A 25,115-nucleotide genomic window follows, 5' to 3' on the forward strand; every position below is an offset into this window, starting at 1 on the left:
CACCACGAGGAAGGTTTGGATGTCTCCAATTTGTTCTTGCCCAGAGATTTGCCACCCCACTCATCGCAACAGCCAAAACACATCACAAGAGAAATACAAAATATAGCACTTTAATCGCAGGCAGATAAAATTACAAAAACATTTCACAAAAGTTTAGGCATAAAATAAATACGCAGCCTCGTAGCACATACACATGCACGGTCCTGGTTTGCAGCAGCTGCAAGGCACAAGCCCCGTGCCCAAGCAGCTCCCCGGCGCTGGGCACACAAAGTGTGTTAATGAGGATTTCCACATGGATGCTGCTGCCTGGTCACGCTTGGGAGAGACCGACACGTGCACTGGGGAGGATGAAGCCAACCTACGAACACTATGCTGCAATCTTTAAAATAAAAAGACTTGTATAAACTCCCATCTTTGGTTAGGAAAATTAAGGATTTCTACATTCTTATATTCAACATTTACATATATAATCTCTGCTTTGCTTTCCAAATCTCAAAAATACTTCAATATTACAGATAAAAATATAAACCTCATGGCAAAAACAAACAAGAATTTGAGGTACACCTCAGAAGGCATACCATACCACAGCCTTCAGCAGGACTGCAAACACTTTGGCAGAGGCAGGGAGGGGTTGATTTTGGGGAAGAACTTACTACATTTGAGAATTTTAAGGCTTTTCCAAGAGTTATCTCCTTCCAAAACGCTATACTGTGCAAGGTCCAGGTGGCAGATGGCTGGGGCAGGTTGTTAGAGCTGTGAGCTCCAGGTCTGCTAGCTGCAGTGACACAGGGACTGTCACATCTGGTACAAAAGCTTTTGTGATCAGTGAAGAGCCCCCAGCACCACCGCTGGGCATTCAGCTGAGTTTCTCCTGGCAATTTTTACCGCTCTGCTTACACAGACTCCGGACTGAGAACAGCAAAGAACACGAACCAACATGCCAAAAAAAGGGGAATTGGGGGCAGTAATGGGACCAAACCGGCCTGGAGCGACCCAGACCACTGACACCGGCGGAGGAGGCGGCTCACGCGGCGATCTGCTGGTTTTCTCTGAAGAGGGGCCGCTGGTGGGGGCCGCAGATGTCCTGGAAGATCCTGTACACCTGCTCGTGCTGCGTCTCGTTGGCCGCGGGGACCAGCGGGCTGCTGCTGCTGCTGTAGGCCTTCTCCGCGTCCTCCACCACCTGCCTGAGGAACAGCTGCTCCACCTAGGCCAGAAGGGAGCCGTGAGGAGGATGGAGGAAGAGGAACCTCCCTGGAGGCGTCCTGCTGCCACCCACCGCGGTGACAGCACAGAGCGGAGGAGCTGTGGCCACATCCAGCCAGGCCCGAATTCCACAAGCCACCTCGTCCTAAGCACCCCTAGCACATGTCACTGGTGGTCCTCTATAATGGGGGAGGATAAATGGGCTGGGTGACATCCCCACACACACTGCCTCAGGTGTGTGCGCTACACAAGAGGTCAGAAAGCTGGGCCTAGAGGAGCAGGGCTGAGCTCTGAGCTTACAAATCCCCTCCAGGGCCTCGCAGACACTCAGTGGGGTCTCTGCTTGCTGCAGTGCCCACCCCACACCCTCCATGCCCCGGTCTCGTGTCCTTGGTGCAAGCACCTTGAAGGCCTGAGGGGTGCTGTGCTGGGTGTGGATGCCAGAAATACCCCGGGAATTGCCTCTGGGCTCCTAGCCCTGCTTCAACTACTTCAAGTGAAGTGTGTATCACTTAATACAGCCACTCCAGGGATTTATTTCCCCACAGGAGAGAGCAGAGATCCCAACACCAAGAGGCAGGAGCAGGAGGAAGCAGCAGAGCAAAGCAGAGACACAGAAAAGTGGCAGAAAACAGCTTTTCTAAGCCACTAGGAGATCTATGAGGTGCGTGCTATGTGGAGGCTGTGCTTGCAAATGGGATCTAGCCAGATTAAGGGGTCTGACAAGCAATGTTTGTGCCTCCCAGGGATGGAAGCTAGAGCCTTAAAGGAGAAAGCAAGGAGGAAAAATTCAGTGCCAGGGTCAGAAGCAGGGCTTGGATGGGCAGCCACCGTACCTGGACAAGGATGAGCTTACACCTCAGCGTGGGATCAGGGAACTCCTCTCCGAAGCACAGCATGACCCTGCTGTCCGGGTAGCGGCCCTGGTTGTTGTAGTACTGCTGCAGGTCTGCCGGGACAGGAGCACGGTCAGACACCACGAGCCTGGGGACCTCGCACCCTGCCCCAGCACAACACTGGGGGCCTGCTCAAGAGCAGCCAGGTGTTTGCTACACACCACCACAATTAATTATTCCTTCCCAGACCCTATACGATCAGTTATTAATTCAGACCACTCAGTGATGGCCAGTCATAACCCCAAAGTGCTCCAAAAGGAAAGACCACCTGAGAAAAACAACCCCTAGAGAAGTTGAAGAGGGAAGGGAACGCTCCTACAAACCTCTGAAGAACAAGTTGGTGTCAAAAATCTTCACCACCTCGTCCCGGTCCAGTTTGTTGGGCCTGTCCTTGTACAGCATGGTGTTGCCACTCCAGAAGACCCTGCCCTGGCACAGCCTCTTGATGAAGATGCCCTGCTTGTTGCTGTGCAGCAGGACCCCCCGCTCCAGGTGCCCGAAGAGCTTCTTGGTGATCTGCTTCTGGCGGTCATTCTGGATGGCCTCAGCCGAGGGGAACCTCACGTGCTCCAGGGCATCGGGGGCGTAGAGCTTCTCGCTGGAGCCCGAGGGCTGACTGAGCGAGATCCTGCAGCCCTCGGGGTACGAGGTGGTGATGTGGCCCACCAGCTTCCCTCCGTAGAAGAAGTTGATCACCATCTGGGAGTAGCCTGGAGGGGAAGGGCGGGCACGCAGCCCGTCAGGAGGAGCGGCCAAACCCTCCCTGCTCTCTGCTGCAGGGCCCAAATCCCCAGGGAGCTGCAAGAATTCCCCTGGGAGAGTCTGGAGGAGACCTCTTATTTGTTGGAGGACACCTCCAGCACTCAGCCTGGAAGCAGGCGAGAGCTCCAGTTCCCAAACCCTTTTCTCCCACTGCAGGGGATAATGTCATGCTCAGCATGCTGACCCTGCAGGACACTCCAGCAAAGCAGGGAGTATCACCAGACCAGCCTTGTGCCATGGCACACACATACACGAGCAAGACCAAGTCCCAGAGAGGAGCGTGATGGCCAGAGCCCAGAAACACGCAGGGGAATGGGAGCTGCCTCACCTGAATGCTGCTGCTCGTAGCCAGTGTACCCGTTCATCAGGGGCAGAGCTGCGGGCAGAGAGAGCAGAGATGTCAGAAATGCCCAGCTCCTTCCAGGAGCTCCATCCTTTCCCAAACCCCAATCCCCAGCTGCCACCCCCAAGCTTTCCCTTCCCAACAAGCCAGAAAAGACTCCAAAAACACTGAACTTAAAATCGTGCAGGGAATGCTGCGCTGTTGGGTGCCACGGCAGTGCTCCCAGTTAGCACTTCCAGCATTTTTAAGGAACACATTCAAGAAACAAGTGGTGCCCCGGGGGAGCCTGCACCACCCCTCGCTGCAGTCACCGCCCTGGACAAAGAGCTGGGTCCCATTAAACGCCCCCAGTGCCACCAGCTACTTACTGGGGTTGGGCTGCTGCACCCACCAGTCTGGGATCGGCGGGTTTCTGCAGGTCTCCTGGGGGGGCGAGGGGCTTCTCTTGATGATGCCCAGGTACTCGTCCACGCAGGGGGGCTGGCAGAGGATAGGAAACCCATCAGATCAACCAGGGACGGGATCCCAGCACCCAATGCTGGATCCCACCCAAAGAGGCAAAGCAAGGACGCAGAGAGACTCGTGAACGCTTTTTGGGTAGGAATAGAGCAGGATTCCCCAGGCTGTACACCCAAATAATACCCTGAGAGTCTCTGAGAAGGGGAACAGAGGCACGAGAAGCCCGCAGCCCCCAGCGAGTGTCCGCACAACCCAACTGCACGCGGAAAACACGCGCTGAGACCTCGGACAAATGAGCACAGCCACGAGAACACACGCCAGGCTCCCAAAATCTTCGGATGTTTAACCTCAGACCCGTCCCCGTGCTCAGGGCTCACCTCCTTCATGAGGTCATCGATGGCAGAGGGGCTGCAGTCCATGTCCATGACATCGGCCAGGCTGCTCCCGGTCACGACACTGCTTTTGCCTGTGGAGAAGGGCAGGGCTGCAGGCAGGGCACCCACCCGCAGCTCGCCACACCACCAGCTTTTGGAAACCCTTCGCCCCGCGAAAGTTACGAAACCGAGAACCGCAGCGACCCAGCGCACCCCCAGCAGCTGCGTTTTGGGGCCAAAAACCAGCTCACGACAAACAGCACCAGCACACGGCGACTACAAGCGAGGCCAAGCAAATTCGGCTGGGAGCTCGAGCACAGGAGAGGGGGTTTTTGGAGCACCCCAGAGACCGGGGCTGCTGCTGCTGCTTCTCTTTTTTCCCCCCCAAGCCCCGCTGCCGGTGGGAACCTGCAGCACCATTTGCATACGGGCCCCGTGTGAACACGAAGGAGAGGAGATGCTAGAGGCAGGCTTCCTGCAAGATGATTTTTTTTTTTCTTAAGTGAAAACTTGCAAGAAAAAAGGAAAAGCGCACGCACGCCTGACCACAAGCAGAGATGTGCTTAGCGTGACCTGCGCCTCACCAGCGACTGCTCTGCTGAGCTGCTGTTACTCTCAGCAGTGCCAAGAAAAGGGATTTAGTTAGCTCCCTGCCAGGGTGGGGGGCAGGAGGACAAAGGGCTGTGGGCTCAAGCATCCCCCAGAGCAGAAAAAGGATTCAGGTTTGTCCCTAGAGCGTCACAGCCTGGCAGCTCACACGATGCTCCAGTTATTCCCTGTATCCTAAGCAAGGGGAAATCCCACCCTCGCTCCCTGCCAGCCCAGCAGCTCCTTCCCCACCTCCCAGCCCTAAAAAGGGACACGGGGCACATCCCCAAGTTATGGGGTCAGCCCCACAAGCACCGCTCAGATGTAGGTCAGCCCCAGCCAGGGCTGCCCCCGGGCCTGGGCCCTCCTCAGGGCACTCACATTTCTGCTCCTCCTCCGGGACGATCCTATAAACCTTGTAGGGCTCGGAGATGTCCAGCTGGGACCTGTCCGTCACCTCCTCGAAGTCGGGGCTCTTGTTCAAGGCGCAGCGCAGCCGCGTCTTCCAGGTGGCCGGCTCCGCTTTGTCGCCTTCTTTGAACTTTCCTTTGAAAACAGCCCAAGCCTAAAAAACAGCAAAAATAGAAAAATAATCCTCCATGCAAGCTCTGCAAACCCTCTTGGTCCAAGGGGTGAATGCGCTGGGGCTGCAGCGAGCATTTTGTTGGGGCCACAGCCTGACTCAGGCACATCTGTTGGTGGGAAATGCACCTCACATGGATGTAAAAACCCCAAAAAACTTCAATATTGTCATGCTCCCTATATGTGCCAGCCACACACCAAGCTACAGGCCCCAGATTTGGCCCCACACCCTTTACACCCAGCTTCAGAGCCAAGATTGAAGCGTGCAACTTCGCCTCTGTGCTGACCGATGCGAGGATGCGCATCCAAACTTGTGATATTCTTAATAATACCCAAACTCACAGCAAAATAACCCATTTCCAGCTGCTGGCTAATACCTGACAGCTGGTTTCTTTTGAAGATCAGAACGCCAGCTGTGCTTTCATGAGAGGTGGGAGAGCTCATTTTACTACTGGAGATGATGAAATATTATCTATTAAAGCACACAAATATGTACAGAGCTACCTATATTGATTTTTTTTCCCCATACTCTATTTTTTCAGGTGGCTGAATTCAGCACAGCCCCGCCAGCCTCATATCCCACTGCTCCTCCGCTAGGCACTGAGGGCCCTCCCCCAAAAGACAGCTCGTCAGGACAGATACAGCAACGGATGGAAATGGGGACAGAAGGATGGGAATTCCTGGGGAAGACCCTGACTTTCTCAGTCCATTTTAGTTCAAGACCGAATTCTCCAGTTTTCCCGGAGAGGAGGAACTTCACATTTTGGGGAAAAAGCCGGGATTTCCTTCCTTCTTTCCCTCAAAGGCTTTTTTTTTTTTTTTTTAAAAAGTCAATCCAGTCTTTTCAGAAGGAAGCCGGTGAGAAGCCTAGGGCAGGCCCTACCTTGAAGATGGAGGCATCCACCTCCTGGTTGTAGTCCTGCTTCCCGGCGTGCTTCCAGGGGATGCGGAACATGCTCTTCTCCTCGCTCTCCCAGATGAGCCCCGGGTAGAGATCGCTGTCGATCTGCTCGATCAGCCACTGCCGCAGCCGCCGGCCGCCGTTACGGTCGCACATCCTGGGCGAGAGGTGGGAGCCCCGTCAGAGGGGGGGAAAAACGTCTGGCTGTCCATCCCAGGGGGACATCTGTCCGTCCGTCCCGCAAGCGCAGCCTCCCTGCACCCCCCTGCCTGCTCGAGCAGCAGCTGGGCTCTCAGACAGGTCTTAATTGCTGCATTTAATTAGGACAAGCAGTCCCGCACCTGAGCGGCGATGACCCTGGAGAGCCAGGGGGCTGCGATATTTCCAAGCAGGGAAATGAAAAGGAAAAAGGCAATTGGGGTTACAGCAGCCCCACTGCGCTCCCACGGCTGGAACAGCACTGCCTGCGGGGACACAGCTCCCAGCAGCTCCCCTGTGCCTGTCTGTACCTAAAACCTCTCTTTTTGTGATGGAAAAGAGGCGATTTTAGAGGAATTCTCCTCGATTTGCTCCAAACCCTTCCTCCAGCTTCCAAGCAAAGCCCTGAGCACAGCACCATAACTCCCCTTTTTGGCTACAGATGGGTCACATCCGAACCCCACAGCTGGGAATTCAAGCCCTGGGCTGTGCCACCACCTAACCAAGGGACACCGCACAGGTTGGCAGCCCTCTCCGCCATAACGAGGGGCAAAAAAATTAAAATAAAAGTGAGACTGAAGGCATCAGCCAGCGTGAGAACAGCCCCGCTGGCTGGGGACCGGCCACAGGCGCAGGTAGCAGCCGGGGTCACCGCAGGGAGCGGGGCTGTGCGACCACATCCTCTCGCAGCCAGGACCAGCGGCCGTGCTGACGGACCCGGGGGGGGGTGAAGTGGCCTCACTTTGGGTCAGCCTCGCTGCTCTCGGCTCCTTTTTAGCAGAAAAAACCTGGCCCAGCACCCGTGAGAAAGCTCCAGCAGCCCAGCGCCGGACCCATCCTGTCCGGGTGGGTTTTGGGGGATAAGACCTGGGTGTTCCCAGCATGGGGACCCGGTCCCTGCTTCCCCAGGGGTTCACAGCAGCCGAATGCCACCACCTCCTGTCCCCTCTCCATCACAGCCACCCCACAAGGCACAGACATGCAGCGCAGCCCCTGCTTTTAGGGGGTCACAGCAGAGCCATGCACCCCAAAGCACCCTCAGGACCCCATCCCTGGAGGCACGAGGGGCACACACAGCCCCCCTCTGAGACACTCAGTGACACAGGGCCCAAATTCAGCCCGTTTTCGAAAAACCCCGCTCCCAGCACCAGCAGAGGCCAGGCTCTGCCTCCCCTCCACATGGGGCTGGGGCCACCAAACAGCCCCCACCCAAACCCTCCCCGTCCCAGAGCAACAGGGGCAGCACTGCCCAGGACCTCAGAACTTCTCAGCATCAGGACTGCTGCCCGGCACCCTAAAACCCTATTTCCTGCAACCCCAGCAACCTAAAACCCCCACAACCCTATTTCCTGCACCCCCTTATAGCCCTAAAACTCCTATCCCCACGCAACCCCATGACCCTAAAGGTCCCTTCCCTGTGCACCCCTGTGACACTGAAGTCCCATCCCCTGCAGTCCCCACAACCCTAAAGCTCACATTCCCCATAAGTCCCACGACCTTAAAGCTCCCATCCCCGAAGGCTCCCACCCCTGTACGCCTCTAGAACCCTAAAATTCCCTTCTCCATGCACCCCCATGACCCCAGACCTTCCTTCTCCATGTACCCCCACAATCCTAAAACTCCCTTCCCCATACGCCCCCACAACCCTAAGACTCCACTCCTTTGCACCCCACGACCTTAAAAGCCCCATCCCCTACGACCCTAAGACTCCCTTCCCCATACACCCCATGACCCTAAACCCTAAACCTTCCTTCCCCATACACCCCCGCGACCCTTAAACTCCCATCCCCATGCAACCCTAGAACTCCCTTTCCCGTGCACCCCTACAACCCTAAAACTCCAATCCCTTGCACCCCACGACCCTAAAACCCCCATCCCGGTGCAACCCCAAAACCCCCCCACCCCCTTACACCCCAACTCCCCTAAAACCCCCATTTTTGTGCCACCCTACGAACCCCCTCCCCTCACCCCCCCACGCCCCAAAACCCCCGTTAAAGCCCCAAAACGGCCCCATAAACACCCCCGCCCCATACCTGCCGCCGCCCCGCTGCGCGCTATCCGCACCCGGGCGCGCCGGCGCGCCCTTATAGCCCCCCGCAGGGCGCGCCCGCCGCCCAGCCCCGCCCCTTCTCCCCTCAGCCAATGGGCGGCCGCGCTGCCTCGCCCCTCGCCCAATGGGGAGCCGCCCAGTGGGAGCGCGCGCGGGATCTCGCGCCGCTTTCTGTGAAGCGCGCGCCTTTCCGGGAAATCAGCGCGGCGCGGCGGGGCGGCGCCCGGGAGACGGAGCCGGGCTGTCGCGATCCCTGTCGCGACAGCGGGCGAAGTCGCGATAGCGGGCGAGGTCGCGATAGCGAGCGAAGTCGCGATCCCCGTCCCGATCCCGCTCGCTGTCGTGGAACTGCAGCCGCCGCCGGGGCTGCTGTCGTGGGTTATAAAGGGGGAAATGTGGCCGGGGTCACCAGGGTCAGGGGTCACCGGGGTCAGGGGGTTTGGGGTCAGCTGGGGGGTGGTGGTCGTGGCACGGCCCGGGTGCAGGAGATGCGATACCCCCCCCCCCGCCGGGACAGCCCTGCTGCAGTTAATGGGGTTTCCCCCGCGGTTCCCAAAGCTCGGGGCGATTTTGGGGGAAATGCTGGGGTCCCGGGGTGTTTTTGGGGTGGGTGGGACTCACGGGGCGGCTGCTGGAGCGGCCGCACGCAGTGCCGGCTGGGAGGTTATCTCACCTCCTGCACCTCTAATCTCTGCTTATCTCACATCTCCGATGACTTCCTATTGACACCAGAAAGCGGCTTTCTTCTCGTTTTCCTGCGCCCCGGTTCCATTTTTCGGCTTCCTAAAATGACAGCCGAGGCGCTGGAGGCGATACCTGCAAGGTCTGCTCAGCTCCCCACCTGCCCCCCCCTACAAACCATGGCAGCTCTAGGGCACCAGGCAGCAAAGGAGCCCTGTCCTCTACCTGAAAAAATAGGGAAAAAAAATCATAATTCTTCTCCCAGGACCCCGCGTGCTATGGCTGAGCAGCAGCTCTTCAAAATTTGGAATTTTTTTCTGGTGGTTTTCATGGAGAAAATGGAAATCAGGGCGCAGCGGCCGTGTCGATCCATCCCTGGCTTTAATCAGCCTCCTTTTTCGGACGAGCTTGGCAAGTTGTCCCCGACGTTGTCACCCTTGGAGACTCCAGTACCCAGAATTTGTCATTAAGGGAATTCCCGGAAATATTTGAAACGCTTTTTTTTTCTTTTTTTTTTTTTTCTTTTTTTTTTTTCGCAGAACCGATTTTTTAAGAAGCTGAGCAAAGGAATTATAGAAAAAAAAATAAAATCCAGTGTTTAGGACTGCTGGGACACAGAGCGTCTGTGTCGATGGACGGAGGGGGGACGGCTGGAAATCCACAGCAAATAAAGGACCGGGTCCTCTTGGGGCGAAAAGGACCCTGGAAAGGGATTAATTCAGGGTGAACGGGAACAGTTTGGTTTGGGAATGATTTATTCCTCCTGTGCATTGGGACCAGTGGACACGAGGCCAAGTGGAGCAGCTCCAGCCCCGCACGGCCCCCCCGTGGGGCTGCTCCCCTGGCAAAAGCAGGCGGGGAGCCCACGTTTTGGAAATGTGAATGCTTTTCCAGCACGGAGCCCGATGCAGTTTTCCCTATTCCCATGGGTTCAGCTCGGGGCAATGCCACCAATCCCTCAGGATGGAGCCAGCAGCCAAAGGGGGGGCTGCAAGTCCTGCTCCCCCCCGGCTCCAGCCCTCCAGCTGGGCTCACCGTGGCGCTGCGAGCCCCAAAACGAGTGTCTGGCAAGGTGGATCCCGAATTTTGCCAGCCCCAGATCCAACATTTGAGCTCAGCTGCTCATCCGTCGGCTTCGGCTGGGGGGCAGCGGAGGGGTGGGTGTCAGGGGGGCGGCCCAGGAGCTCTCCCTGTGCTCCCCCTGCTCCTGTAGGGCCAGCAGGCGCTGCAGCTCCTCCTGGTCCTTGAAGGGGTTCCTGCCGTAGTCCCGGCGGATCCAGGCGCGGTACTGCTGGGACAGAGCCAGGTGAGGGGTCAGGGTCACCGGGGGCTGTGCCGGACCCCTCCAGTGTGGTGCAAAGCCCTAAATCAAGGCAGGGCATCCCAACCAGGACACGGGGTGGCCACAGACCCAGTCCCTGTTTGGCAGGAGCAGCCACGCCATGCAGTGTGCACACATCATATGAAACATGCGACCCCTACAGCAAACCCTACATGAACACCAGCCAGCCCCTCGGAGCACCCCAGACCCACAGAGCTGGCAGCAGCCCTGTTTTTTTCCCCCGTGGTGCAGCCTCCAGCAGCTTCATTCACTTTCCCTTGCCAGGAAGCTGCTCAGCTCCTCGTGGGGCTGAGTTACCAGAAGCAAAGCGTCCCCACGCTTTCTCCCTGCTGGGACAGGCCGGCCTCGCGGCCCCAAACGCCGCGGGCAGGTCGGCTCTTGCAGGCTGAGCCGGGCTGTTTGCAGAGCGCTTTGCTCATCTCAGCCCTTCTCCCGTCCCCGCAGAGGCTGCGCTGGCGTCCGGGTGGCTTGGGGCCAGCTGGCACCCGGCGGAGATCCGGAGGCGGCTTCGGAGCAGGAGATGGCCCCATGGAGAGGCTTCCCGACACCGCCGCGGCACGGAGCTGCGGGATCCCTGCCCAGAAGCGTGGGCAGGGGAGGGCAGCTCAGCTGGAGCCGCTGCGCCTGCCGCCCCGTGCCTGGGAACGGCTTCAGGGCATGGCAAAGGAGCGGGGACCAGGCCAGCAGGCACCCAGCCAGCAGGGCGCACGGGGAGGAGCGGCCAGAGAGGGCTGGTTTGTGCCCAGCGGTGCGAAACGCTCTGCAAAGCGCAAGGAGCGAGCGGCCAGGGACGGGAAAGCTGCAGGGGGAAAAGGGTGGAGTGTCCGGCCCCCGGCAGCACCCATGGGTGCCGCCAGCAAGGGCCGGCATTCAATAGCTGGGAGCACTGGGACAGGCGTCAGCTTCAGGGGGCTGTTAAAACATCCTTGTTTTTTGGGGCTGGCAGCTCCCACGTGCCCCGGCCTTGGTGCCTCCAGACGAGGTGCCCCCCAAACAGCTCCGGCTTCCTGGGATCGGGGGAAAGACAGGAGAAAGCCTGAGAGCAACCCCGGTGGCTTCGCCACTCCTACAGCTGGGGAAAATCAGCTCGGGCAGGGGGATTTCCAGTGGGAATGCCTGGAGTTCCCAAATCCACTCACCCCGCCGGCGGGACTCACCGGCAGCTGCGTGCCGGGGGCAGGAAGCCCCGGTGCTGCTCGGGGTGGGGGCCAGAGACGATTTCCTTGCTAAAAAACAGTGGCTGGGAACCTCAGTGCTTCCCAGGGCGGATATCCCAGAGGCCGGACTGGATTCCTCCTCCTCCTGGCCAGTGCCTGGAGCTGCCTGCTCGCCCTACAACCACTGGGACAGCCGCTGGGTGCCCACGGGGATAGTGTGGTGCCTTGGTGCCTGTGGCACAGCGGGGAGGGGCACGCATCCGCCAGGTGCTGGCTTTCAGCACCCATCCAGCACCAACCACAAACCCCAAACCCACCCTGCTCGGGGCCAGGAGCACCCAGCCCAGCTGGGAGGCAGCCCCGTGGTGGCCCACGAGCACCTGGGGACACCCTGGGGCAGGGGGACAGCTCCGTGCCCTCTCTCCTATCCACACCACTAAAATCCTGGCGCTTCCCTTTGCTGAAACCCAGCTGGGGCTGGGCAGTGCGAGAGTGCCCAGCTTCGGCCACCCCAGATGAAGCCATCACAGGGAACACAGCCTTTTTCAAAATAAATAAATAAATAAATAAATAAAAAAGGAGCCCTTGCAAGGCAAATGCCATTTTTTAAACCCTGCGTCTCACCAACGCACAGCCTGACGCGGCTGCCGGTGCTTCCCAGGAAGCGTTTGCAAAGCCCGCAGCAAAACTTCAAGTCAAAAAAAAAACAAGCCCGAAGAAAACGTGACCTCTAAGGGGAGGGGAAGGGCAAGGGGTGTTTGCTGAGGCCACCCAAATGTTGGTGGGCAGGAGGAATAAGTGGCCAGGAGGAGCCCCCAGGGGCACGGCGAGCCCCGTGTCACAGCGGGCACTGGGACGTGGCCAGGGCAGGGTTGGGGAGCGTTGGCCCGGCCGGGGGAAGCCCTGCAGGGAATCTCCAGCACCGGGGGTTTTGCAATGCCCTGGACCACTCTCCCCCCTCCACGGGGCGTTTTTTTGCAAGGCGGTGACAGCCCCGCAGGGCCACGTCCCTCATGTGATAGCGCCAGGAAGGGGCTGACACTTGGGCCACTGTCACATGCTGTCCGGCCTGGGAGGAGGGGAGAGAAATCCCCTCCAGACGCTCCTCGTCCTCGTGTGGTGGCCCTGGGCTGCAGCAGACGGGGACATCGGGGTTTTGCCACCCTGTAGGGTGCTGCTGCGCTAAATCCCGATGACGTGCTTCGTTTGGGGTAGGAGAGAGAACTTTTTAATCACCCCTTTGACGTCTCCATCTCTCAGCTGCTTCGGAAAGCAGGGGGCAGGCTGTCAGAGGATGCCCAGCCGCATCCCAGGACGCCCAAGGCACCCCAAGGTTTGCAGGAGCCTCCCCCCATCTCCTGCCCCCTGCCCCGTGCGCCCCCGGTGCCAGCTCAGCTCCACCTCCACCATGCCCTAGCAAAACCCTGAATAAAACAAGAGCACCGGGGCTTTCAGCAGCTTCTTCCAGCACGCTCACATAATGCCTGGGCGCTTTTTCATTTTGCATGCATGCAAAAACAAACCCCGCAGGTAATAAATAGCACGCAGGCAAAGCAGCCGCGGTTATTTGCAAAGCACACGAGGGGAGCTCCAGCTGCCGAGCCCGGCCTTTGGCACGAGGCTGGAGCGAGGGGGACCCCACCTCATCCAGCAGGGTGCTCTCGTAGTCCCGCAGCTGCTGCTGGAAGCCAGGGTTGGGGCTGGCGTAGGAGCGGGCGGCCCTGGTGGCGGCCAGGCAGCGCTCCCAGCCCAGCTCGGTCACCGTCATCAGGTAAGCCACCAGCACCGTGGTGCTGCGCGAGACCCCGGCCAGGCTGCCAGGGGCGGTGGAGAGGTGTCAGGAGGAGGTGTCCCCACCACCACGGGAGCCCCACGATGAGGGATGCCCATGGGGTGGCTCCTCGCAGGGCCGGGGATGCTTGCCCGGCTGTGGGTAGGGGATGGAGGCACACGGGCATGGTGGCACTGGAGGTGCCCGGGGCATCTGGTGGCCCCAGGCAGGCCACATCCCCGTGTCCCCTGCCCTGCCCATCTCTCTGGATGGAGATTTTGGGGCACGGACCGTACCCAGCATTGCCCTAACACCGTTCCTCATCTCCTTTCCCTCCCCACCACGAGTGATGCTCCACACCCAGGATGCTTTTTGGGATCCCACCAAAACCTCCCGGCCCCACAACCCTTGCGCAGCCCCCGCGAGCACCGGGGACCCTCCCTCCCTCCTGCACCTCCCCCGGCAGAGACCCTTTTCCCCCAAAAGCGGGGCCTCGAGGCCGTTTGGAGGCTCTCACCAGTGGACGAGGCAGCCTCCCCCGTGGAGCCGGCACTCGTGGATGAACTTGATGCACTCCTTGAAATGCTGCATCCTGCGGGGAGAGAGGCAGCAGAGTGAGGCTGGCAGCAGCCACAGTCCTCCCCAGGATTTCCCTGGGGCCGGCGCAGGGTGGGAGCCACAGCAGGGTTCCCCCGCCAGAGGAAGGGACCCGTCTTCAGCAGCCAGGAAGGAAAAGGCCTGAGAGGCTTTTTTGGGGGGATTTCCTGCTTCCCGAGGCACTGGGATGGAGCAGGGTGATGCCAGCAGCTCAGCCAGCCCGGGGAGGACCTGGCGGCTCTGCCTGCAGGGCCAAGTCCCCCCCTTGGCACCCACGGGACGCACACCCCAGCGCTAAAACCACCCTGCAGGGGAGAGGCGCGTTCCTGAAACCTGCGTTCCTGAAAGACCCAGAGATGGAAAACGGGTTAAAATCACTCTTTATACACAGATTTAAAGGTGGGTGCAATTCTCTGTCTCTGAGGACAGAGAGCACCTCGGACAGAGCCCACGGAGCTGCTGGTTGGGCTCCTGACACAAATCTGCAACAAATCCTGCTCGCACCAAGCCCCGGGGTCCCGGTCAGCCCCGCCGTGGGTGCTGGGTCCTGGACTTCCTCTGCTGCCTCCGCGTGACGGGGCCGGGGCAGCGCCCACGCAGCCTTCCTGCTTTCTCAGAAGCTCAGAGGCTCGCCTCTCGCCCCCGTGGCATCCTCCTGAGACCCCCTCGGAGCGAGGCAGAACCCTCCAAAAACTCCCCCCCTGCCTTCTGCCTGCCCGCCGGGGATGCTCGCGGCCCTTCCCTGGAAGCGCAGGGCTCGGGTGCCTTCTAAGAAGCCAACCCAGGACGTACCCAAAAATAGCAGGGGTTTCTGCTGCCCGAGACCCAGCAGGAGGAGACCCGGGGGATTCTCTGAAGCTGTGGTTATAAGAAAAATGTTTAATTTCTCGGCCCTGGAGGGAGGTGTCAAATCCACCGCTCGCTGTGGGCTATGGATGCGCCTCCCCCTGCACCCCCGCAGGCAGTGAAGCACCTCCTGGGGGGCTTTTATTGCCCCAAAGTGTGTCCCAGGGGGGTTCTCCTCATCCTATTCATCCTCACAGAGCAGCCAGGGCGTGCCAGCACCGCCTGCTCAACCCACACAGCCCCAAATCCCAGTCCTCTTCTTCATCCCTTGGCCGGGACCCGCTTGGTGCTGGGCACACCCTCCCCGCACTCAGCCACCCCCTCCCACCCTCACCACCCTCTCCTGGGGGGGGGGCGGCTCTTCCCAAACTGGTCCCCCAGCTGAGAGCTCCCACTGGTCCCACAGCCCACGGGACTGGGAAGGCCGAGCCCCGAGTCACGAGCAGCTGCCCCGCGGGCCGCCAGGCTCCCCGGGGTTGTGAAACCCCCGGCGCAAAGCGAGGAGCAGAAAATAGTTCCCTGAATAAGCCTTCCTTCCGGCCCCCGGCCTCGTCCCCTTTCAGGAGACACGCCGCAAATGTGAAGCGAGGAGAGGGGAAAAAAATAAAAAAATAAAATAAAATAACCCCAGCCCCCGTGTTCTTGCTGAGGCAGGGCTTTCTTGTAAAGCTTCTCTTTCTGCTCAGCGGCAGCGTGAGCAAGCAGAATCCTGCACGCGGCGCTGGGAAAGCAGCACCTCCACGAACGGGGCCACGGCACGGGGACCTTTTGGCCTTTTAGGGGTGGGTTGGTAAGAAAAAATCCCCCAAATCGCCCGTTTTCTGGTTGCAGCGGGTGGTTCTCGGGTGCCCGTTGCCCCAAGCGGGCAGCACGCAGTGCCTGCAGCCAGCACGGCCCCAGCGTCACCGCTTCTTGAGATCATCCTTAAAGGAGTTACGTGTTGGATGGGGGAAATACTCATTTTAATCAAAATTTCATTTCTCTCCCAAGGAAAATACCTGGGAGAGCGACACAAGTCACTGTGTAATTGATACGAATCGTTGCCTTTCCACGCCAGCGAAGCATGCTCCAATTTCAAGCCCCACCTAACAAAATAATTCTGATTTTTGATGGAAAATTAACTGTACTGTGAACACTCTGAGACTCAGATTCAGCCCCTACACACACCACTCAGTGCCTGAGAACGAGCTGTGGCTTTCACCAGGCTCAGCACCAGCAAAATGCTGGCAGTGTGACCGACCCGAGCACACACCGTGCAGAATTTGGGCTTTTATTGACCAACAGCTCCCAAAACGCCACCCTGGGAGGCAAAGGGGGGTGCCGGGGACTTACAGGTTCTGGCTGGATGAATCCGAGGCCGAGATGCAGAGGTAGGTCATGTCCTGCAATGAAAAGGCAGTGAGGGCAATGAAACCCCGTGGAGAGCCGCAACCTCCTCCATTTTCTCTTTTCTTTTTTTTACGTGAGGCTTGGAGTAGGTGACTCTAGGGGTAAAACCGCTTAAAATGGGATTTTCAAGAGGCAGGATTTTTCAGAGGCAGGATTTCCCCAGCTCTTCCCCGTAATTTCAGGTAGGAACCAGGCCGGACCCAGCCACATTTCAGAGGCACCCAAGGGTGCTGCAGCGATGCCCTGGAGCCTCCCCAGGTCCCAGCCCTGTCCCTGTCCCCTCTCCGGTGGCTGCTAAGGACAACAGGACAACGTGTGCGAGCACGCACTCATGAGGTCACCCTCATCAATGAGTTATTTCCTCCTGGTCCCTTTTAATACACCATAAATCACCCCGCCGCACGTCGCTGGAGGTCAGCTTGCTTGAAAACGTCGCTTCCTTGATCCTGTTCTGAGCTAAAATTAGCCCCTTTTCATCTGAGTTTTGCTTTTTTTTAATTTTTTTTTATTTTTCTTAGCAAAACGGGTGGGAATCCTGCCAGATGGGGCTGGCACAGCCCAGCACCGACACGCCAGGGGTTGCCCCATCCCCATCCTCATGTCGCCGCGACCCGAGGCCGCCCTCGCTTCCCCCCAGCCCAGGCCAAAGGAGAAGGCTGGAAAAAAGCTGATTACCCAAGGGAATTAGCAAAGGGAAGGAGAGAAAGGTAGAACGGGACAGGCACGGCCATGGTGGGGACATTCCCAGGCTGGAAAGACCCACGTTGTGAGGAGAAGCGTGCGGGGGCTTTTCCGAGCATCCCCCCTCCATCCCAACACCCTTCCTGCGCTCACCCCTGTGGGATGAAGCCGAGGGGCCACCCGTGTGCCCGGCCCTTCCCCGTGGCGTGCCAGCTGGGTTCCTCATCCCTGGGCAAACCACGGCCCTCCGGCACACAGGGGAAGGAGAAAAGGAGCCGTGGTGCAGCTGGCAGCAGATTTCACGGGATGAGCCACCACGGGCTGCGGCTTCCCGGCACCTGGGGAGGTGAGGAAAGCCACTGCACCAGGAAAGCCACCGTGCTGGGGAAAGCCACCATGCCAAGCCACGCAGACAGAGCCCACCCGGGCTCCCAGCAGTTTTCCCCTTTCCCCACGGGCCCCCGGGTGCCCCCCATCCATCCCGGCGCGGGGAGGGGAGCCGTGCTGCATGCCTGGGAACAGCGCTGGGGTTTGCGGTCCCCGGCCGGGGGCCGTGATTGACACATTGCTCAACCCACCATGCTTTTCCTGTTCCCCTTTCCTCCAGCCCCGCTGCCCGTGCGGTTTGCTGCCCGCCTGGCCGTGCCCGGAGCCCCAGCAGCTCCAGCTGCACCGCCCGACCCCGAGCCGGCCGTTCCCCTGCCCCCCATTTGGTGCATCTTCCTTCTCCTCTCCCCGTTACCCAACGCCTCGAGGTGTTGTTTCGAGCTGGGGCTGCCTGGCAGAGACGGGCAGCACTGGTCCTCGGTGGTCCCAACAGAGTGGGGTCCCAGGAAAGTGGGATCCCAGCCATCCCCGTTGCCTGCTGTAGGATTTCGGGGCCAGGACGGAGCTCAGCTCCAGCTGCACACCGCGCAGATCCACACCAAGAAGAGCAACAAAGCCCCCAAGGTCTCTCATCCTCGTGTGTGCACCAGCTCACCCACACGCACAGCCCCGGCCGAGCACCCCACACCCACCCCACATCCCCCTCTGCCTCAGTTTCCCCTCTCAGACCCTTTCACCTGCCCTGCCTGCAGGACCACAGTGGGTGGAGGCACCCAGGGGTGCCACCAGGACCTCGGGGACAGGACTGCCACCGCTGTGCTTTTAGGGATCCTCATTTCTCAGCCCCAAACCCGACCCCAGAAGCACAGCAGCACCAAAAAAAGAGTGCGTGGGGTGGGAGCCCAGGATCGAGGAAGGTCCCCACGGGCTGCACAGGCTGCCCCGGGGCAGGGGGGAGCACAACAAGCCCCGGGGGCTCCCCAAAATCCCCATCCTGCGCTGCCGGGGCTGGATGCGGCCCCGGCGCTGCCGTGCGCGGGGCACCGCTGCCCTCTCGTGGCCCCTGCCCACGGCAGCACCACGGGGCCGGGCACCCCCTGCCTCCAGCTGGATTTTTTTCCCAAAAAATCCTGCCAGGAAGCAGCCGTGGTCCTCAGCCCCCCCGCTCCCAGCGCTGGGCGCAATTTGGCACCGCTCGGTGCCAAGGCAGCGTCTCCATCCCCTCGCCGTGCAGCAGGCGGTGGGCACGCGTCCCCTTGGCACCAGCTGGCACCGCGTCCCGGCCTCGCCACGCAGCCCCCCCGAGCCCCCAGACTCACCTCCAGCACCGGCTTGGCTCCGGTGTGCACGGAGAGGACGTGTGTCACCCCGTGCCTCCGCAGGCTGGCCGCATCCTCTGAGTCTGGAAGCAGGAGCGGGGTGTGAGAGGTGGCCCTCCCGAGCCCTCACCACAGCCCACAGCCATCGTCCTCATCCCCGGGTGATGCATGGAGGCCAGGCTTGGGTGAAAAATACCCAAAATGGGTGGCACAGAGCTCCCAGGATGGCCCTAACCCTGGAGCAGGGTGGAACCCAAGCCAGGTGTCAGCCCTGCTGTAAATATTGTCCTGGCAAAACCCTCTCTGGGGTTGAAACTGAACGATTTTTAAGGTCTTTTCCAAGCCAAGCCATTTGAAACACAGGGGAGGCTTCCAGCCAGTGGGGTCCTCATCGTTTGGCTGTGGGGACCCCACAAGTGTCCCCTTCCCGTGCCCCGGGGGCAGCTGGCGCTCAGGGGGCTGCGCACTCACCGCGGATGTTCCCCAGGTAGAGACCCGTCACCACCTGCGAGGAGACAAAGGGGACAGGGAGCAGAGCTGGCCCTCCACATGCCACACCGTATTTTTACTTCCCGAGGCCCTAAACCCCAAATGCTCGTCCCAAACCAGCTCCAGCAGGGACCCCATCACCCCGGGAGCGGGCTGTGGTTCGCTTTTCTATGGCAACCTCTTCCTGCAAATGGTTCCAAAGGTTGCCTCCACCAGCTGGGGACAGACGGGGCAAAAGCACGGGCTATTTGTGGTTATTTTCTGGCCGAGATGTTGCAGTAAGTGCCTTCGGGTACGCTGATTTTGTCCCCAGCTCTCTGCCACGGTTTACAAATTACATTTATCCCGCGTGCTGCAGCGCTGCTGTCCCAGAGTTTAATTTTATACCAGGCGAGGCACACCGCGAGCAGCTATTTAAGGGCACAAACAGAATTTGATCCTCTCCACCGGCCCTGAGCACCAAGCACCAGCTAAAACCCCCCTTTGCCCATTCACAGCACCCTGCAGCCGGGCACGGATACATCCAGGAGGTGACCAGGGGAGGAATATTCCCCCTGCACACCCCCTGGGACCCCCGGCAGCCCCAAGGATTTTAATGCCGTGGAGTTCCCACCCACAGGACAAGCATCAAAGCCAGCTGCTGCTTTTTAGGCACCCCGAGGCACCGAGCTCACCGCTGGGATATAAAACAGGGTCGGTGCTTTAAAGAGGGTGGGGAGAATTCCCTTTAAGTGCTTGAAGTTTTAAGGGCGATAAGGGAAGGTGGAAATGGATGTGTTTAGGGCACCACGGTGGCATCCCCCGATAAAGCAGAAGGGCCCAGTACCTCCCAGTCCCCCCAGTACCTTGCTCATCCCGCTCCCCATGGTTTTTCTCTCCCCGGGTTCAGGACTCGGGCGGCCTCTCGGTATCCAGGGCTATCTGCAAATAAACACCCCAAAATGCCAGGTGAGGGGAGCACGGGGAGCCCCACCGAGCTCAGCCCACTGAGAGCTGCTCCAGCTCCTCGCCACCGCGCTGCTGGGCGAAGGGATCGGGGCCAGCGGCTGCTGTAGGGCAGGGGAGGACAAAATAAGGACCCGTGGCCGTGGCGAGGCTCAGGTTTCCCTTCCGGACTCCCCGGCTCGCCAGGGCTTTTGCAGAGGCTCGGTGTTTTGGGGAGAGGGAAGAAGAGGACGCCTGGGATGCTGCAAGCTGATGCAAGCGGTGAGTGACTCTCCCAGTCAGGCTAATTCCTCCCAGTCGCAGGAATGGGAATAAAAATTGCAGAATGAGGCACTTACCTCAAAAAAAACAGAGCGTGGCAGGCTGCTGGAGCAGCAGCAGGGACGAGCCCATCTCCCCCTCCTTGCAGCAAGGGAGGTGGGGAGAGCTGTAGAGCTCGTAACCCCGGCACACGCTTCCAAACATCACTCCTCAACGATTTATCCAGCAGCCCAGCCTCCCAGATCGATGCTGTTGGCCTGCCAGAGGCTATATAAAGAAGGGAAAAAAAAAATGGAATGGAAAGGAAAGGAAAGGAAAGGAAAGGAAAGGAAAGGAAAGGAAAGGAAAGGAAAGGAAAGGAAAGGAAAGGAAAGGAAAGGAAAGGAAAGGAAAGGAAAGGAAAGGAAAGGAAAGGAAAGGAAAGGAAAGGAAAGGAAAGGAAAGGAAAGGAAAGGAAAGGAAAGGAAAGGAAAGGAAAGGAAAGGAGCAAAGTGCTCACAGAGCAAAACCCCTGTGGTCACCGTTGCCCCTGCTGAATCCCCCCTCCTCCAGAGCCAGCCCCTCAGGCCAGCAGAGGTGTTGGAGATCCTCAAACTGCCCCCACAGCAGCTAAAGGGGTGGAAACCCATTCAGCCCGGTGACCAGGACCCGAGGAGATGGAAGCCAGGGCTCCTTTTAATGGCTTTGATCTCTGGAGGTGGCTTTAAAGCCAAATGCAGGAGCCTGCCTGCAGGAAGCCAGGCCACGCGTTGTGGGGAGCCCCAGGGGGAGAGATTCTGTGATTCTGTGAAATTTGGCAGCCCCAGGCAGAGCAGAGGCACCAGGCTTTGTGGCTCAGGCCCCGAAAACACCAAGCTGTGTCTGAGCTCTAGAGCAGGGCTCGCTCTGCGTTCAGTAAAAGGCCTGGGCTGTTCCCACAAAGGGTGGCGTTTGTGTCCCTGCCCTCAGCCGCAGCTGGAAAAGTGGTGGAGAAAAAAAAAAAACACAGAACCAGGCTCCCTTCGCAGGGAGAAGTGGAATATCCCCACCACGTGCCCTGCTCTGATCCACCCCGCTGCCTCGCGGAGCTCTGCCGAGCTATTTTTGGGGCTGTTATGGGACACGGAGCTGGGATCCACTTGCCTTACACGTAGCTTGGGCCTCTGCAGCGCGACTCCTGGCTGGATCCCAGAATCATGCCCTTAAAGAGGTGGGGGAAAAGGCAGCGCTCCTCCCAGGAACCTATTCCTGCCCCAGAAAAGCAGCGCCTGGGCTGAAGGCTCAGCACCATCCCCCTGCAGAGCTGGGTGAGATTTTTGCTGCTTGAATTCTGACAATCTGAAGCGTTTTCAATGAAAAGTGTTGTGTTTGAAGCAAACTGACTGTCACCTTACTCATCTCCCCCAAGTAACACGAGTGTTTCATTCCCTTTTACCAATTAACGCTCCCTACACATCAGCCACGACAGGACTGCCTGGAAAAACCCTTCCCCCTCACGCTGCTCTACAAATTCCCATCCCAAAGGCACCCGCAGGTCAATAAAAAGGAAACCTTCAAGTTAACCAGAGGTTTATTATCATCTATTTAGGTGGAGAGGTTGTTCCAGTACATGAGCAACGAGGTCACACGCAGGTGATGGAATCATTTCATGTTCAAGCAGAGCAGGTTCCACTGAAGTCGCCTCACTTCTTCCACTCGTTCTTCTCGAAATCCCACTGGGAGGAAATGCCCTCCACGGGGTTAATTCGCATGTCCAACATTCTCTTCGTCTGCATGGACACCCACTCGTCGGAGAAGGTGTGCGGAATAGGGCCGTACACTGCCACGGGGGAGGAACAGAGACAAGCTGAGCCAGTGGGCGATGGGGGGACACGTTTTGCTAACAAAATGCTTTTTCCCCCCAAAAAGCAATCAATTCTGACCACGTGCACGCCATCACCCATCAAAGCAAAGCTCCCCAAGTTCAATTTTTGAAGCTTTCAGCTCAGCAGATTCCCACCTCGGTTCTCTGTTTGTACCAAGAGCCTCCTCCTAAATTTGGCTGGGCCCCCCCCGACCTCGTGCGCTGCCCCAAGCCGCTGGGGGGCTCCCTTGCGGCGGGACCTTTGGCTGGGAGGGAAGCCAAACGTGGCAGAAACCCAAATGTTTATAGCCAGAAAGGCAATAAGCTCGTGCAACAGCGGGTTTCACAGAGAGGGAAGGTCTGGGATTGTTAATTTATCGCTACTCTTTCCCCTCCCTTTCCCCCAAAGCTCCCTCCATGAGATTTAACTCTCCACGAGTCGATTTGCTGAACATTTTCACTCCGTACCCACCTGTATCCATCCGGTCACAACCCCAGAGCTGAGTTTTCCAAGGCTACCAAATAGAAGCTCCCGTTCCACACACCGTTTTGAAACCCTGAACCCATTTATGGCAAGTTTCCTTCCTCAGATGCCAACTGAGCTCACAAATCGTGACGGGGAACACCCCTCAGCGCCCACTTACTGTAAATTTTCTGCCAGATGAGGATGACACCAGTTAGGCCAAGAAAGAACAGCACTCCCCCGAGGACGGTCTTCCATTCGTTTGTTCCTTTGTTCATTTCTGCGTAGCTCTCGTTGAATTTGATGCGGTACACTGAGGAAAAAACGAAGCAAATTGTTTATTTTTTACTTTTCCTGCAACTTGCAGGCAACACCACGCCTGCTAGAGGGAGGTGACCAAGGCCTAAAGCGGTCTGAAATGGAAGGGATGTTGGAATAACTTTGGAATTAGCTGGCCTCTTCCATGCAAAGATCAAGTGCCAAAATAAAGGAGCTGTATTTCACATCATTTCTGTGCTTCTCGTGAGCAAAGACAGTGTTGGTCTCGCTTTGTAAACGACCGTGCAGTTGTACAAAGGTTGCATAAGAGGCAAAGAGGAAGAAGAAACAAATTTCCTTCCCTGCCTGCAATTCCCAGTACGACCATTTACCACACAGCTCCCTAACTCTAACAGTTTGAGCAGGAATTGTGTGTTTAAAAGGCTTTGGAGTTCAGAGCAGCATCAGATTTACAAAGTGTTTATGAACGCCTGAGGGTTTTACACCTCCTGTCTGCCGCAGGTGGGCACTGCGCTGCTCACAGGTCCTGCATTAGAGCACACGGGGTTCCTTTTATTCAGCTTGACTAATAGGATTACATCTTGTTACCAAGAAGAGGGATTTTTTTTTTGGCCTGTTGGTAACAGATTGCAATAAAGGACCAGCTGGGTATTTTTGGAGGAAAGGGAAGAGGCTGCTGAGCTTGAATTACCGCTAAGTTCCTCATGTGAAAGGCACCACGTGCCCCGAGGCACCTTCCAGATACCAAGAGGTGTAATTAGAACACCTGCTGCACCTACCACTCATCTCCACCCGCATCCACACCAGGTTAATTAGCACAAAATTAACACAGCTCTGCCGTGGCTGCAGCCTGACCACAAAGGCGCTGAGCAGAGTGGCCTCGAGCCGTGCTGGGGCTGTCTGGGAGGGAGCCAGCAGGAAGGTGCAGCAGGTTCAGCCCCAGCACTGCTGGCTGCGAGGTGATTTCAGGACTCACGTTCGACTTTCTCATCGACAGACAGAGCGGTCCAGGATGCCTTTTCCTTCTCCTTCAGCGCCTTCTGCTGAGCAGAGAGCTGCTTGACAAAGGCCGCCTCAGGCAGGGGAACATCGCGGCGATCGACGTACGCTGGGAGGCTGAAATCCTCGGCTTTGACAACACCAGCTGCCATCGGGAACAGGAGAGACACAGAATCAAGCTCCTGACTGCTGCACAAACACCTCTTACTAGTTACAATACCCCCAAAAAAACACGATGCCAGTTAAGCAACCCAGAAAGGAAAAGACAAAGCTCCCCCACAGGCGCTGCTCCATCAGGGCAAGGAGCCAGCCCTGCCCATCCTGCATCCTTCCCTACCCCCATCCCAGCTGCGGGTGCCATCCTCCATCAGGAAATGCCACAGAGCGAGCAGGCCAAAAAAATATATTGATCCCTGCATGATGATAGCTTCTCACAGCACCCTGTGCAGCTCCACGTGCTGCTGGGAGCCAGCTCGTAGCTGGCACAGAGCTCTCCTCGGCCGTGAGGTCCCCAACGGCTGCGTTTTACGTTCTGCCTGTTGTTGTCCTTGCTGAAAACGGAGCAGTGCCACCTACCGTGCCCGTGGGCCCTCAGGCAGATGGAGGTGGAAAGGGCCCTTCTCCCGATGAGGCTGAACGCCCTTGAAGCCAACATCCTGCCAGGGCAAAACGACAGCGGGTCAATCACTGACAATAGAGGTCAGCAAACACAGAAATTGGAAATAAAACCAAAAAAGACATTTCTATTTGCCTATAGAAGAGTCAGTTCAGGGGCAGCCCATTTTTAGGCTGCAGATGCTCCTGGTTAGCAGGGAGATGCTCGGACGAGCCCCTTCCCACCCTGTTTTCCATTGATGCCCTGTATTTGAGCCCTGATCTCTTCCACGCCCATTCCAGGACCCCATGTTTGAGCTCTGACCCCTTCCAAACATAACCTAAGGCCCTATATTCAAGCTCTGACCCCTTCCAGGTCCACCCCAGGACCCCATATTCGAGCTCTGACCCCCTCCCAGCCCACCCGAGGACCCCCTATTTAACCCCTCACCCCCCTCACCCCAACGTGACGTCACGCCAACATGACGTCACCCCCCAGCACTCCCCTCAGCCGCAGGCCCCCCCCAACGCCACCCCCCCTCCACAAGCGGTCACCGGGGCGGCCCCACCCGGGGCGGCTCCGAGCGGCTCCCTACGACCTCCCCGTGTCCCCCCAGTCCCTTTCGGTCCCCCCCGGTCCCTTCCAGGCCCCCTCCCGGTGCCCGCGGCCCCCCCCCAGCCCGGCCGCCCCTCCGACCTGCCGACCGTCCTCTACGCCGGGCCGCCACCGGAAGGAGCCGCCAGGCCGGAAGCGCAATGCACGCCGGGCCGGCCGCAGGACCAACGAGACGGCG

General features: G+C 58.5%; 3 protein-coding genes across 3 annotated transcripts; all 3 read right to left on the bottom strand.

Moving 5' to 3' along the window:
* Positions 1-504: 504 nt before the first annotated feature.
* Positions 505-6,267, bottom strand: IRF8 (interferon regulatory factor 8). The gene is made up of 8 exons (XM_032195606.1): positions 6,094-6,267; positions 5,010-5,193; positions 4,044-4,132; positions 3,576-3,687; positions 3,193-3,240; positions 2,426-2,812; positions 2,043-2,155; positions 505-1,207 (listed from the first exon to the last, which is right to left on the bottom strand). Exons 1-8 carry the CDS (start codon positions 6,265-6,267, stop codon positions 1,025-1,027), a joined length of 1,290 nt encoding a protein of 429 aa, XP_032051497.1. The 3' UTR covers positions 505-1,024.
* A 3,887-nt stretch (positions 6,268-10,154) lies between these two features.
* Positions 10,155-20,267, bottom strand: LOC116494093 (dual specificity protein phosphatase 22-A-like). The gene is made up of 8 exons (XM_032195796.1): positions 20,242-20,267; positions 19,804-19,879; positions 18,941-18,974; positions 18,470-18,552; positions 16,086-16,135; positions 13,828-13,902; positions 13,182-13,353; positions 10,155-10,328 (listed from the first exon to the last, which is right to left on the bottom strand). Exons 2-8 carry the CDS (start codon positions 19,822-19,824, stop codon positions 10,155-10,157), a joined length of 609 nt encoding a protein of 202 aa, XP_032051687.1. The 5' UTR covers positions 19,825-19,879; positions 20,242-20,267.
* A 1,428-nt stretch (positions 20,268-21,695) lies between these two features.
* On the bottom strand, positions 21,696-25,095 carry LOC116493885. Its single transcript, XM_032195516.1, has 5 exons — positions 25,019-25,095; positions 24,304-24,383; positions 23,705-23,872; positions 22,631-22,762; positions 21,696-21,962 (listed from the first exon to the last, which is right to left on the bottom strand). The coding sequence occupies exons 2-5, from the start codon at positions 24,380-24,382 to the stop codon at positions 21,826-21,828; spliced, it is 516 nt and encodes a 171-aa protein (XP_032051407.1). The 5' UTR covers position 24,383; positions 25,019-25,095; the 3' UTR covers positions 21,696-21,825.
* Between the last annotated feature and the right edge of the window lie 20 nt (positions 25,096-25,115).

Source organism: Aythya fuligula, chromosome 12 (assembly GCF_009819795.1).
Source record: "Aythya fuligula isolate bAytFul2 chromosome 12, bAytFul2.pri, whole genome shotgun sequence".
Lineage (NCBI taxonomy): Eukaryota > Metazoa > Chordata > Aves > Anseriformes > Anatidae > Aythya > Aythya fuligula.

Coding starts and splice junctions, on each gene's coding strand:
- IRF8 (XM_032195606.1), bottom strand. CDS start 6,267: ATGTGCGACCGTAACGGCGGCCGGCGGCTGCGGCAGTGGCTGATCGAG. Junction 2,813..3,192: donor CTACGAGCAGCAGCATTCAG/GTGAGGCAGCTC, acceptor CTTCCCCTCCAG/GCTACTCCCAGATGGTGATC. Junction 2,156..2,425: donor CACCAACTTGTTCTTCAGAG/GTTTGTAGGAGC, acceptor CTGTCCCGGCAG/ACCTGCAGCAGTACTACAAC.
- LOC116494093 (XM_032195796.1), bottom strand. CDS start 19,824: ATGGGGAGCGGGATGAGCAAG. Junction 13,354..13,827: donor GGAGGCTGCCTCGTCCACTG/GTGAGAGCCTCC, acceptor CGCCCCTGGCAG/CCTGGCCGGGGTCTCGCGCA. Junction 10,329..13,181: donor AGAGCACCCTGCTGGATGAG/GTGGGGTCCCCC, acceptor CTGTCCCAGCAG/TACCGCGCCTGGATCCGCCG.
- LOC116493885 (XM_032195516.1), bottom strand. CDS start 24,382: ATGTTGGCTTCAAGGGCGTTCAGCCTCATCGGGAGAAGGGCCCTTTCC. Junction 23,873..24,303: donor CCTGAGGGCCCACGGGCACG/GTAGGTGGCACT, acceptor TCCCGATGGCAG/CTGGTGTTGTCAAAGCCGAG. Junction 22,763..23,704: donor TGTCGATGAGAAAGTCGAAC/GTGAGTCCTGAA, acceptor TTTTTTCCTCAG/TGTACCGCATCAAATTCAAC.